Source organism: Vulpes lagopus, chromosome 10 (assembly GCF_018345385.1).
Source record: "Vulpes lagopus strain Blue_001 chromosome 10, ASM1834538v1, whole genome shotgun sequence".
NCBI classification, from domain to species: Eukaryota; Metazoa; Chordata; class Mammalia; order Carnivora; family Canidae; genus Vulpes; species Vulpes lagopus.
Genome location: NC_054833.1, coordinates 9,498,393 through 9,512,853, shown reverse-complemented (window position 1 = coordinate 9,512,853; position 14,461 = coordinate 9,498,393). Strand labels below are relative to the sequence as shown.

Sequence of the window (14,461 nt, the reverse complement as noted above, 5' to 3'; positions counted from 1 at the left end):
CTCAGTGGTTGAGTATCTGCCTTCAGCTCAGGGCAGGATCCCAAGGTCCTGAGATTGAGTCCCACATTGGGCTCCCTGCAGAGAGCCTGCTTCTCCCTCTGCCTATGTCTCTGCCTTTCTCTCTGTGTCTCTCATGAATAAATAAAATCTTAAAAAAAAAAAAAAAAAAGAATCCAGGCCCCCTGGTTCCAGGCTGGCGACCTTTCTACCAGGCCCTGCAGCCACCCCCAAAGTTGAAGGCCGAGTGAGGGACTCAGCTGGGATGAGAATCCATACAACCCAATTTCCTACCCTACACATGAGGAAAAATCTGGGTGAGAAGGCTGGGCTGCCCCAAAATAGCAGACTGTCCTCATACCTTCCTTCATACTCTCCCGGGCTCTAGGAACCAGGGGCGATTTTGGCCTGAGACAGAGAAGGCGGTATTTGACAAAATTATGCCTTCTTAAGGCCTCATAGGCCAAGCCAATGCTCCTTCTTGCTTTCAGAGCAGTCTCTGCCTGAATGCTGTCTTTGCCTGAATGCCAGGGAGGCCAAGGAAACTGAGACAGAAGATGAATCATTCTCAAGACGGGTTGGGCTTCCATGCAGACTCCACAAAGAAACATTTCCTCCTGTCACAGCAGGGAGAGCTCTCTCTCTCATGTGCAGTGAGGGAGCCAGAATTCAATGGGCTGATTTTCCCAGTCCCTAATTCATACCTGATAGTAAACTAGGGACTGAGCAAAAGTACATGCCTTCTTCCTGGCCACTGCAATCAAGTTCCTAATTTTTTTTTTTTTAAAGATTTTATTTTATTTATTTATTCATGAGAGAGAGAGAGAGAGAGAGAGAGAGAGAGAGAGGCAGAGACACAGGCAGAGAAAGAAGCAGGCTCCATGCATGAAGCCCAATGTGGGACTTAATCCCGGGACTCCAGGATCATGCCCTGGGCGGAAGGCAGGCGCTAAACCACTGAGCCACCCAGGGATCCCCACAAGTTCCTAATCTTAAAGTTTATTCTCACAGAGTGATAAAGAGCTGTGACTGGTAATATGAAGATCAAGTCTTAGATCCTTTCATCCTTTACTTTTTATAAATACTTGTTTATTAAAAAAAATACTTGTTTATTTATTTAAAAAATAATCTCTACACCCGACGTGGGGCTCAAACTCAGAACCCCCAGATCAAGAGTCGCATGTTCCTCCAACTGGGCCAGCCAGGTGCCCTATCATGGTCAATTTTTAAAAATGAGAACAGAAGAATTAGTAAAAAAGGATTTAATGGGCAAAAATGATCGTGAAGACAACTTCTAATTAAAAAAAAAAAAAGAAAGAAAGAAAAGCTTTCAAAGACCTGCTTAATTATGCCAGTGTATGGGGGCAATTTTGTATTAATAAAAGTGGACCAGGCCAGTTAACAAGTGGCTTTAAATATCCAACATAACTGGATCCAGACAGAAAATGAAATCTATGTAAAGTAAATGAGGAACATAGCATTCATATGTATGTTTACAAATATAATTATTATTACTGGACACTAAGCTGGTATAGTATTTAAAATCCAGTAAAAAGGCAATAGATGGAAATTTGAAGGGAGAGTTGCAGATACAAGGTCAAGAAAAGGAGTTGTCATATTCCCCAAAGGTCTCCATCAAGATCACTGCCTTAACTTTGCATTAGCCAAGCCTCGTTACATACTATTTCAAATCTGTTCGTCTTACCTGGTAACTGTCCAGCCCTCTTTGCAGTTTGGTGGACCTGGCGGTGACACAGCCAATGGAGACAGACAAGATGGCCTCGACCATGAGTGGCAGGGTCCCTGAATGCTGTACAGGTTTCACAGTGACCTGCACCCTCCGGGAATGACCCTGTAGAGGTGGGGGTGGGGCAGGGGGCATGATGCACCAGTGAGCGCCAGGAATGGGAATGGCAGAGTGTGGGAAGACGGCAAAGAAAGGGAAGAGAATCAGGGAATACAGAGGCACATAATTGGGGAACTCCCAAAAACAGTGTGAAAGCGTGGGACCCAAAGAAAACACCCAACAAACAAAAGCAAGCCCAGTACCTGTCTGAGTTGAAAGATGCCTCCCGTATTAACATCTTTTGCCTGGTGAAGCTCCACCGCAGAGTACTCCCCTAGCTCATTCAACTCCAATATGGAGATCCACATTTCTATTCTTCGTGTTACCTCATTCCACCTGTGAAAACACATTCCAGTTAACAAGTGTCACCGTCCAGGGACATTATGAGAAGTAAGAATGAACCGTTATCCACTGGGCACTTACTATGGGCTGGGCATCATGCTATGTGCGTCCTGTAGATTTTCTTACCTACTTCTCAAAACAACCAGATGGTATACGTCTTTTGTATTTATTTTATTGAGGTATATAACTTATATTCAGTGAAATGTCCAGATATCAAGCACAGAGTTTGATGAATTGTGAAAATGCACACACCTCTGTAAGGCCCCCCACCATGTGCCTCTGAAAGTTTGCTCATGGCCTTCCCATTCAATATCCACAGCATCCCACAGCAGCCATATAACCAGAGATTAGTTCTGCTTGTTCTAGAAATTCACAGAAAAGGAATGATAGTACGCTCTTTTAGGTCTGGCTTCTTTGGTTTAGCATCATGTTTTTGCGATTCATTCAAATGGGGAGCCATAGTCCTTTTCCTTGTTATTAGAGCTGAGTAATATTCTATTACGTGACTAGTGGTACAATTGGCTTATCAAACGTTCTCACACCTTTGGGTTTTTGGCAGTTTGGGGATATTACAAAAAGAACTGCCAAGAACATTTGTGAACAAGTCTATTTACAGACTTATGTTTTCATTTTTCTTGCGGAGATACTTAGAAGTGGATCGCTGGATCACAGAAGAGGCAGAGGATCAACTTTATAAGAAGGTCTCCTGCGGGGCAATATGGTGGGGCAAATTTCCAAGAAGAGGGAGTTGGGGCCCAAGGCATCTTCAAAGCTGAATTGAACGAGTTTCTCATTCAGGAGCTGGCTGAAGATGGCTACTCTGGAGTTGAGGTGCAAGTTACACAACCAGAACAAAAATTATTATCTTGGCCACCAGGATGCACGATATTTTTGGCGAAAAGGGCTGGTGGATCTGAGAATTGACTGCAGTGGTTCAGCAGAGGTTTGGCTTTCCTGAGGGCAGTGGAGAGCTTTATGCTGGAAGGGTGGCCATGGGAAGTCTGTGTGCTATGACCCAGGCAGAGTCTCTGCATGATCAGCTCCCAGGAGGCCTTGCTGTGTGGAGGGCCTGCAATGGTGTGCCATGGTCCATCGTGGAGAGTGGGGCCAAAGAACAGTGAGGTTGTGGTATCTAGGAAACTCCCAGGACAGAGGGCTACATCCATGAAGTTTGTGGATGCCCTGCTGACTCTCCATGGGGACACTGTCAACTGCTATGTGACACTGCAGTGTGCCATGTGCAGCTCAGATGGGGTGAGCTGGGCCTCAAAGTGAAGATTGTGCTTCCCAGGGACCACATGATGAGACTGGCCCTAAGAAGTCTGTGTCTCACCACGTGAGCACCGTGGCCCCCAAAGCCTCTCTGACCACCACCCCCATCATGGAACAGAGGGTGGGAAGCCAGAGAGGCCTGGCATCCATAGCCACTACCCACAGCACAACAGGTACTCCTTGGTAGCTGGATCTGGAGTATAAATGTTGTTCTATAAAAGGGGGAAAAAAGGGAAAATATCCTGTTTTTTTTTTCTGTAAGCTTTACAGTTTTATCTTTCACATTGAAGGTTCTGATCCATCTCAAAATAGGCTTTGTGTATCATGAAGGCCAAGATCAAAGTAGGTTTTGTCTATAGGGAGATATGCAGCTGTTCTAGTCCTGTTTGTTGAAAAGGCCTTCCTTTCGCCATTGAATGTCCTCCATGCCTGTTAGTTCCTTTTATCCTTCCCATTTCCCAAAGGAGGAGACAGGTCTGGGGACTCCTCCCCTTAGCCTTTGTCCTGGTGCCAGTTGTCACCCTGCATCCAGCCCAGCCAAGTACGAACCTGTCATGCAACGTTCTCGTCTTTGCATGAAGAGAGTCAACTTCCCACATGGAGCTGCCATTCCCAGCACAGCGGTGGCCCCACACCTCAATCGCCAGGGCTCCGTCAGAAAGGAACTCCAGGAGCTCTTCTGTTACAGTCACCACGTAGTCCTGGGATAAGCAGGAGCAAGAGAAGAACAGCAAGAATCACGCACAGAGCAATCTGTGAAATTTCCGTATTACCTTTTGATTGTATAGAGATTCACTTTGGAGGCTGTTAGTCTGCAGAATCCTAACTGGAAAACCACCTGTGCTGTGTTAAAGACCCGGAACAGGGACACCCAGGTGGCTCAGTGGTTGAGCGTCTGCCTTCTGCTCAGGTCGTGATCTTGGGGTCCTGGGGTGGAGTCCCACATTCGGCTCCCCACAGGAAGCCTGCTTCTCCCTCCCCCGTGTCTCTGTGTCTTTCATGAATAAACAGATGAAATCTTTAAAAAAGAAAAAAAAAAAAAACAAATCCCAAAATACCAGCTCTTCATACTAGTGAGGAAGAAATGATTTAATGGACTTCTTTCTTCAATCAATGTGGACACTGAGGAATGTGTCCTGTCCCACATTCCAATGCCTGTGGGGTGCAGAAGAGAATCTGCATTCTTGGTTCTGCAGGACCACTCAGAACTCCCACGGTTATAAACTAATCAGCACATCATTTAAAGGAAAAAAAAAAAAAAAAAAGAACGTCTGATTGCTCCTTGCTCTGGCTTGGAAGACTGAAAATAGAATTAAATTTCCTATGATTAACTTCATGATTCTGTGCTCTTACTCTGAAAGTCTCCCACTCTAGCTCATAAAAAGCAGACAGAGGAGTGTGAGGAAGTGAATGCTGCGTGGACTGAGAAGTATGGAAATCACACTGAGTGAAGCAGCAGGCGAGGGGCCACACCGAGCTTCTTTCCAGCACCATCTTACTGGAATCTCTGGGGAAGACAACTCTGTGGCTTCTGGAAAGACCCGTGCTATACTGATTGAACATGCTACTACTTACCTTCTTGTCTATTTAGTTCGGAGACAGAGCCAGAATTTTAGAAGGAAAACAAACTAATGATCACTTACTACAATCTACACATTTATTGATGGAAAAAAACCCAGGGTCATGCAGTGAATCCAAGGACTCTGCGACTAGTGTTTATCAAACCAGTTGTTAACTAGAATGTACTTAAAATTCAGACTTCATCCTTCTACAAGAACAGCTTTGTGGATCCAAAGAAAGATGGGGAATATTTCAGAGTATCCAGACAACAATAACAAAAAAATAATAGGGATTTTGAGAAACAAACTTGGTGAATATAAGTGAAAGAAAAAAAAAGTGGACTATTTGTTTTTAGAAAAAGAAAGACTTGACAGTCTTTACCTATGTGAAATTTGATATGTGTAGAGCCAGAAAGAAAAGCACCATTTCCAAAGGAAGGGGTTTGGAGTATCTGTTAAGGATTGTACAAGGAAAACCAAAATTACACAGAAGGTAGCATCTGTCTGTCAGAAACAACCCATGGGGAGTCTGACGTGAAAGTTAGGAAGGGGAGCTAATAGCCACAAGACAGGGACAACCAGCAGTCACCAGAAATTCGCCTTCATTTACATTTTTTTAAAAAACTCATATGGCACATCAGAATGCTATGCCTGAAATGCTATACCACATTCAAAAGAATGAAAAGAGGTTCACATATATTAAAAGGCATAATTCTACAATACAAATAGTGACATTTTTGGTAAAAAAAACTTTTGCAAGAAGTTATACATGTGGGAAGCCTGGGTGGCTCAGCGGTTAAGCATCTACCTTTGGCTCAGGTTGTGATCCCAGGGTCCTGGGATTGAGTCCTGCATCAGGCTCCCCACAGGGAGCTTGCTTCTCCCTCTGCCTGTCTCTGTCTCTCTCACTGTGTGTCTCTCATGAATAAATAAAAACTTAAAAAGTTATGCATTCAAGATGGTAAGAGACTGTATCTATGCCCATTTGTGTGTGAACATGTATTGACAACACACATAAAAGTTGTAGGGCATAGAAAGTTTACCTAAAGGTGTACAAACTGTCACTGGCCATTCCACCTCTAGGGCGTAAGACTTCAGGTAGAGGTCTTTCTGACTCTATTTTAAATACTTCCCATTAAAAAAAAATAAAAAATAAAAAATAAATACTTCCCATTTGAATCTGTACTGAAGAACATTTTGAGGTTTAAAAGTCCAACACACATATTACATTCCTTAAACATTCTTAGGAGGAGACTTCTAAGTTATAAGAAGAGCTCTGAATGGCACCCGGGTTCATGCCTCCCTCCCGCGCAGCTCAGTCTGTAAGGGCGCCCGTACCTTACAGTGAGAGAAGGTCACGGTGTACTGGGCGTCCCTGGTCTGAGGGGAATTCACCTCAGGATCCACCACCGGGGCAGCCACTGTAGATTCACACTGGTCCCAGAATGTGTATTGACAGAAGACAAAATTTGAGAGGTTTAAGGGCAGCCCAGTTGCCTCTTTAATTTTTACCTAAAGAGATATAAAATAACAACAATAAAAAAAACATGCACTATAACTCCTGTAAAGAAAACATTAGGAACATTAGGGGGGAATCCCTGGGTGGCTCAGCGGTTTGGCGCCTGCCTTTGGCCTGTGGCGTGATCCTGGAGACCCGGGATCGGGTCCCACGTCCAGCTCCCTGTGTGGAGCCTGCTTCTCCCTCTGCCTGTGTCTCTGCCTCTCTCTCCCTCTCTCTCTGTGTCTCATGAATAAATAAATAAATAAAATAAATAAATAAATAATCAATCAATCAATCTTAAAAAAAAAGAAAAAAAAAACATTAGGGATGCCTGGGTGGCTCAGGAGTTGAGCATCTGCCTTTGGCTCAGGGCATGGTCTTGGGGGCTGGGATCGAGTCCCGAATGGGGCTCCCTTTGAGGAGCCTGCTTCTCTCCCTCTGTCTGTATCTCTGCCTCTCTCTCTGGGTCTCTCATGAATAAATAAAAAAAATCTTAAAAAAAAAAAAAAGAAAGAAAGAAAGATAACATTAAAGTATACATTCTTACTTCAAGTATTTTAAACTTAAGAGTCAGTGAGGAAATACAGAAATCAGTTATCCACTTGACATCTGAAAAATATCTGGCACATGAAGGTTTCTGCCAATAACAGGTCTGTACCAGAACCATGACTATAGCATGAGGACCTGGCAACAAAGGCACACATCCTCTTAAATTTTCCTAGTGACTGAGTTTCTGACACAGATGCAACCCTTGCTGGAAAAGCCTGATTCACTGAACAATATACTCTCTCTGCATGCTAAATGCACAAGGGCTTTTAAAATTTCATCAACTGGCCTCAGGAAGTGTGCTCTACTTCTGGAAAGAGTCCTGCCCACCGTTGTACTTAAGATCAGACTGTTTAATGCTTACTATGCCCTAAGAAAATCTCCTCTAAGATTTTCTGTAGAACTGCTTTGGATGAACAGGGTCATTCATGGGCGCCTGCCCATCTCGTCCTCTCACCCGGCAGGTCAGCTTCCTGACTCGGTGAATGACCTCCCCACTGCTGTCCACGACTTCAAGGCTCCCGCCTTCGCTGGAGTTCTCCGAGGAGTCGTCCTCCACCACGCGCTCCGGGACAGCCCCTGTCACTCGCATCACTTCCACATGGAGGCGCCCTGCAACCTGCGGTGGGGACCAAAGTGTCTGGGCATTGATAGGCATCCTGTGGAGTCTGACCTAAGACAGAGAGCACTCTACCACACTCCCAGGGAGCAGCCCCAGGGCTCCTGCTGGGCCATTTCTGACGATGGGGAACTCACCCTTTCTGTGGCCAGTCCATCCCCTCACCTGCCCCTGCAATCACCCTGTCTGACTTGGAGCCATTTGCTTCTCTGCCACTTGCCTTCTGGAATCAGCTTCGTTCCTGTCCTTCTTTCCAGGCAGCCCAAGAACTGAGCACAGGCAGCTATCATATTCTACTTGGAGTCATCTGTTTTCCACATTCATATATTCATTCATTTACTCCTCTGATCAAATACTTGCTTCACGGGAATACCGAGACAAATAGTCCAGAGATTTGTGTGGGTTGTTATGGGATAAAGTGATCCAGGAATCAGCTGTGTGCCAGGAACTGCACTAAGTTCTGCACTTATAACAGTAAACCAAGGGGCACCTGTGTGGCTCAGTGGATGAGCATCTGTCTTTGGCTCAGGTCGTGGTCTCAGGGTCCTGGGATCAAGTCCCACATCAGGCTCCCTACAGGGAGCCTGCTTCTCCCTCTGCCTATGTCTCTGCCTCTCTTTCTATGTCTCTCTCATGAATAAATAAATTAAATCTTAAAAAAAAAAAAAGTAAATGGGAAGACATAGTCAGCAGGCTCATGGAGTGTCCACTCTCTTGGGAGCAGAGAATAGGTATGTAACTCAATGGGGAGGAGGGAGCAGGGTGATGGCAGGCTCCCCTAGGGAATGAGACCTATCCCAGGAGGATTGACAAGTACAAAGATAACAAGTTATAAGGAAACCGTTCCTTTAAAACAGTCCGCCTCCCTCAAAGACTTAAAATATCCTCCATATCCTGGCGGTCCTCTGGATAGGTGTAGTTTAGTGCTGTCTCTCTTATAGCTGGTTGCATAGAAATGAATTAAGGGACAAGAATTATCCTGCAATTGGCATCCCCTGAGCTGTAACTGGCCAAGTTATCTTTCAGCCACAGGTTAGGGTTGCAATGGCTAGAGTTGTAAAGGTGACACATATTTTGACAGTGCTGTGTCATCTTAAATAGTAAGCCTCATTTTTAAAGGCAGGTTAGACCCAACTTCCACATAGCAACTGGCATTGGCAGCACAGACCTGAAAAATTGGTCAGTGGTACTGGATGAGCGAGACCAATATGGAGGAATCAGAGGAGGGGGAAGAGGGGAACAGGAGAAATCAGTTTGAAAATAATCATTCTCAAGCTCTTTTTCAATGTTTTTGAGAGTCAGATACATTTTTAAAATAATTTCAGAGGGATGAATGGAACACTCAAAGCCCCGCCCAGACCCTAGCTTAAGAACACCTGACTGAGAGAAAGGCTAAAATTCACAAGTCAGGAAATGATAGATGTTGGCAAGGATGCAGAGAAAAGGGAACCTCTTATATGTTGGTGGGAACGCAAGCTGATGCAGCCACTCGGGAAATCAGTATGGAGGTTCCACAAGAAGTTGAAAATAGAGCTACCCTATGAACCAGCAATTGTACTACTAGGTATTTACCCCCAAAATACAAATGTGATGAAATGAAGGGACATCTGCACCCCAATGTTTATAGCAGCAATGTCCATAATAGCCAAACTACAGAAAGAGCACAGATGTCCATCGACAAATGAATAGATTTGATTCATATATATATATATGCACACGTTATATATGAATATAATACGTGTATGTATAATATATAGTGTATGTATTACATATATATAATGGAAGAAGATTCGTGTATATATATTATATAATATTATACACACACACACACACACACACACAATGGAATATTACTCAGCCATCAAAAGAAAATAAATCTTGCTATTTGCATTAATGTAGATAGAACTAGAGGGTGTTATGCTCAGTGAAACAAGTCAACCAGAGAAAGACATATATACAATCTCACTCATGTAGAATTTAAGAAACAAAGCAGAGGATCATAGGAAAGGGAGGAAAAAATAAAAGACAAAATCAGAGAGAAGACAAATCATAAGAGACTCTCAATCATAGGAATCACACTGAAGGTTGCTGAAGGGGATGTGGTGAGGGATGAGGTAACTGGATGATGGCGGGGCATTTGGTGGGACACATAATGGAATGAGCACTGGGTGTAATGGAAGACTGGTGAATTACTGACTTCTACTTCTGAAACCAATAATACATTAAGTTAATTCACTGAATTTAAGTAAAAATTTAAAAATCATTAAAAAAAAGAACCCCTGAATTCCTTTGCCACAGGAGTTTTGCTCATTTTTCACATGGAACAAAGCAACTCTAGCCCACTGGTCTTCTAGAGCAGCATGTCCCCAGGGGGTTGCCACACAGAATGTGAGCTGTGTACTTCCACACCATAGCTGGGAACCTGGGCTCTGTTTTCTGGTTCACTTTGGCCAGAATGGTATCCTACTTGTGGCCTACCCTAAGGATCACAAAAAATAGCTAAGTATTTCAGCTCTGCATGTTATGAAAGGGCAAACTCAAGACTACAGACGTCACTAAATTTAAAATAAAAACATCAGTTGATGAAATGGATAAAAATAAAAAAGTTTGAACCTGAATATCTTCTAAAACATCTTAGGCCCACACAAGGCCAATGCATGTAAATAACTGAAGTGTGAGGTGTTTTGTTTTCTTCTGCTTTTTAAAAAAGGAGCTAAGCTTGTTTTCCTTGAATATCTTAGATTTAAAGATAATGCTCCCAGTTGTATCTTGTGAAGACCACATGGGAGCCGGCAAGGAATCTGAGTACATTAACAAACGTAAGAGATGAAGGCAGAGGAACATGGGGACAGAGCTGAATCTGGTTTCCAAAAGATTCCTAATTTGACCGAAACAAAGGAAAAAACCCCCCGTGAACCATAAATAAAAAAATGTTATAATCATCTTATGTGATTTTAATCTTATATTCTTAAGAAACCATGATTTAGTTTTGATAGTTTCTGTTGATATGAACAGAGAAGAATGAATGTGACCCTGACTATTCACCGTAGTTTCCTGATGGACCTCAAGCAGAATTTAAATTGGATACACACACACACACACACACACACACACACACACACACACACACACACACACACACACGCGCGTCAATGATTTCTTCCAAGGCTGGCTTGTCCTTACCTCCCCCTGCTGGCTGATGATAGGAACTGCATACTGAAGTTTCACATCATAGAAGAGACACTCCAAGAACACGTTAGCCACGCCAATCAGGTTGTGATTCTCTTGGGCTTCATAGAAAGGGTCACCTCGTTTCCCATAGAGACGCTTTGCCTGATGGGTAGGGTGGGCAGGGAGGAAGATGAGTAGGAAACAAAACATCAACCTGGATAATATTATTTAAAACTAGCCCTTAAGAATGTTTTTAAAAAGAAAGCATTTACATTAAAAAAAAAAAAAAAGAAAGCATTTATCTAAAGAAATTAAAAAGAAGTAAAATCGCAATCTTGTCGCATAAATAAAACAAAAGCAGCCTGTGGGAGGGGCTTGACAGCTGGGGGGCTATCCCTCCATGAGGGATGTCCTTGTGGAGAGCTCCTCCATAGTTACTTCCTTTCTTCCCTCTCACACTCCACATGCAGTCTTTTTCACTCCATTCCCTGTGCTCTGCCTCATTTTTCCTTCACCGAGGCTTCTTTCCATTACCAATATCCCCAGAAATGGATTGTGTTTTCTAAGATTCTTCTTTGTAATCTCTCGTGCCATGATCACAACTGGGAGAGCATGAATGAATACAGAATCCAAGCCGATTCCATCCACATGGATGTTTTACAACACTGACCACACAGATCACTTTGATTCTATTTGTTCACAGATTCACTTTGTTCTATTCCAGTTCACTTGAAATGCAGCAAAAACCCCTGACAAACAAGAATATGTTGTGTGTTCTCTTTATTTAGCTCCTGTTCATGTGGGAGTCACAGCCTTTATGACCGATCCGATTCAGGACCCCTCTCAGGGTCACTTCTATGTTACTTCTCTGAAATGCATGTCCAAAGCATGACTGCATATACTTCCCGCCGTGTGTGTGTGTGTGTGTGTGTGTGTGTGTGTGTGTGTGTGTGTGTTTGGACGGTGGTATCACTTACACTCTGTGCTTTCAACATAGTCAAATCTCCTTTACATTTTGTCTCTTTTACCTCAGGGATTTTTTCCTTCCATTCTTGATAAAGATCTCTCATGTCAATTAATTTATTCTCCAGCTTCTCAATGGTCCAAACTTGGGTGCTCTTTCCTTTCCTCCTCACCTGAATAGCTGGCTCACTCACAATCGCTCCTCTCTGCAGAGTGAAGGAAAACAAAAACAAACAACAAACCAGAGAAACCTTATTGTGACTTTTTGGGTTGTTTGAGCAACGTAGGTAACGTCAAGTAGCAAGCTGGAAAAAGACGCCTCGTGCATACAGGAAGATGAAATTCTACTAGGATCACAAAGTATTCTAGGGAATATTCTGGATTACTTTCCACTCAACTGCAGAAAGATTAATGAAATCTTCTGTGTAGACCTATGCACATGCTTTTTATTTTTATCACTAGAACCAAACTATAAATCTCTTCTCTCCAGTTTTTATATTATGATCATCTTGTGTTGTTAAATATTCCTCATAGACATGATTTTTTTTCCTTTTAAACAGATTTTATTTATTCATTTGAGAGAAAGAGAGCGCGTACAAATGGGGGGGGGGGCAGAGGGAGAAGCAGACCCACCCCCACCCCCAAGCAGGGAGCCTGATATGGGGCTTGATCCCAGGACCACGGGATCATGATTTGAGTCAAAGTCAGATGCTTAACTGACTGAGTACCCAGGTGCCCCTCACAGACATGATCTTTAATGGAAACATAGAAATCTATCATATGAATATACCACTCATCTGACAAATTATTATATTGTTCAACATCATGACTATTTTGAATTTTTGCTACTCTAAAGGCCATTATAATGGGCATCCTTGGACAAAAAGTACCTAATCTTTATGAACACTTCTATGACTGGATTTAACATCAATTTCTCAAAGAACTGCTTGGTCAAAGGACTGAAATGCAGAAAGATTAATGGAATACTCCCTGACTCATTTCTTGCTTGCTTGCTGGAGGGAAATATAAATGGATGAAAGATTATTTTCTTTCGACATTTCTCTTTAAAGAAAAAATTCCTCAAATTGAAATGAAGGTAAACTTCCCAATGACTGCAAAGGGCCGTTCTGTGTACAAAAGAAAGGTATTCTACAAGTCTTCCTTTCTTGTAGAATCCACTCTTAAAAATAAGACTGTAACAAAACTTATACTTAGCTCCCATTCCAGAAGGGAACATTTATAGAAAAGAGAAAAGCAAGAGGAATTACTCAATTTTTAAGAAGATTTTATTTATTCATGAGAGACACAGAGAGAGAGGCAGAGATATAGGCAGAGGGAGAAACAGGCTCCCTGTAGGGAGCCGGATGGGAGACTCGATCCCAGGACCCCAGGATCACGACCTGAGCCAAAGGCAGACGCTCAACCACTGAGCCACCCAGGTGCCCCGAACTTAGATCTATTTCTAGTTTTAACACATCTAAGAGCATGTATACTTGAAGGGGGACTCTATAGAGGAAATATTTTTTTTTAATTTTTACTATTTTAGTATAGTTGGCATACAATATTATATTAATAGAGGAAATCTTAAAAAGTATAAATACTCTGGCTCACATCAAGATCTCCTCATGGATATTCTTTGGATGTCAGGTTTATATTCTATCTTGGAGGATATACTGTTGTATGTTTTGCTCTCTTTTCTTTAAAAACACTCTTACCTTTCTGTTGGCACTGAGGTTCGCAGCAGGGATCTGCAGGGTCACTTGGTAGTCAGTGAGTTTGCTCATTTCCTCAGCTAAGAAGTTGGCCTCCCTTACCAAGGTATTTGCTTTCACGAGCTGCTCGCGAAGTTTTGCCAGGCTTTGACGGAAGAGCTCATCCCTGTGGGGTAGCAGCAAAGGAAATGAGAAAATCTAAAAGAAAAGGAAACTGATCCTGTTTCTAAGTGAGTCATGTTATTAGAAAGTGGTAGAAAACTCCTTCCAGGCAATATTTTTCAACTGGTTTTTGTCAACATCAACACTTGTTCATGTTTCTCTCCTCCCACCAGCACTGCTGGTATCACCCACAAAGAGCAAATACGTGGAGGGACTTAACTAAAAACCATACTTCAAACCCTCTAACTGGGGATCCCTGGATGGTTCAGCGGTTTAGCACCTGCCTTCTGCCCAGGGCATGTTCCTGGAGACCCAGGATAGAGTCCTGCATTGGGCTCCCTGCATGGAGCCTGCTTCTCCCTCTGCCTGTGTCTCTGCCTCTCTCTCTCTCTCTCTTTCTGTCTCTCATGAATAAATAAAATCTTAAAAAAAAAAAAAAACCTCTAACATTTGAAAATGGCTAGATTTTGACATGATGCTGCCCCCCAAAAACAAAAAAAGGTTTCTTTCAGGAAAAGAACTGATTATTACTTGCTGTGTGCTTTTGGGGGTGGGGACAGGAGAGCAGGGCCGGGGAAAGAAATCTGGAGTCCAGAAGTAGACAGTGTTCCACACAATTGCTTCAGTTAGTAAAAGGCAAAAAATGGGGACTTCTGTAGCACCAGAAATTCAACTTTTTCAACTCTGCACAAAAGCAGTTCCTTGTGAGACCTTGTCTACTGTTCTGACACTGAATAGGTCAAAACCCTATTAAATGGTCTCCCAGCGCCA

At 42.9% G+C, this 14,461-nt stretch overlaps 1 protein-coding gene and 1 pseudogene across 5 annotated transcripts in view; one reads left to right on the top strand and one right to left on the bottom strand.

The window, feature by feature from the left end:
• Positions 1 to 14,461, bottom strand: part of KIF13A (kinesin family member 13A) — a 209,554-nt gene that overhangs the window by 28,315 nt on the left and 166,778 nt on the right. For all 5 annotated transcript variants that reach the window (XM_041772619.1, XM_041772620.1, XM_041772621.1 and 2 more), the window contains 8 exons: positions 13,532 to 13,694; positions 11,882 to 12,022; positions 10,866 to 11,015; positions 7,521 to 7,682; positions 6,355 to 6,528; positions 4,007 to 4,158; positions 2,047 to 2,179; positions 1,703 to 1,849 (listed from right to left, as the gene is read on the bottom strand). In XM_041772619.1, coding sequence (XP_041628553.1) covers positions 1,703 to 1,849; positions 2,047 to 2,179; positions 4,007 to 4,158; positions 6,355 to 6,528; positions 7,521 to 7,682; positions 10,866 to 11,015; positions 11,882 to 12,022; positions 13,532 to 13,694 — 1,222 coding nt within the window. The remainder of the gene's footprint in view (positions 1 to 1,702; positions 1,850 to 2,046; positions 2,180 to 4,006; positions 4,159 to 6,354; positions 6,529 to 7,520; positions 7,683 to 10,865; positions 11,016 to 11,881; positions 12,023 to 13,531; positions 13,695 to 14,461) is intronic.
• Positions 2,904 to 3,644, top strand: LOC121499476 (annotated as a pseudogene).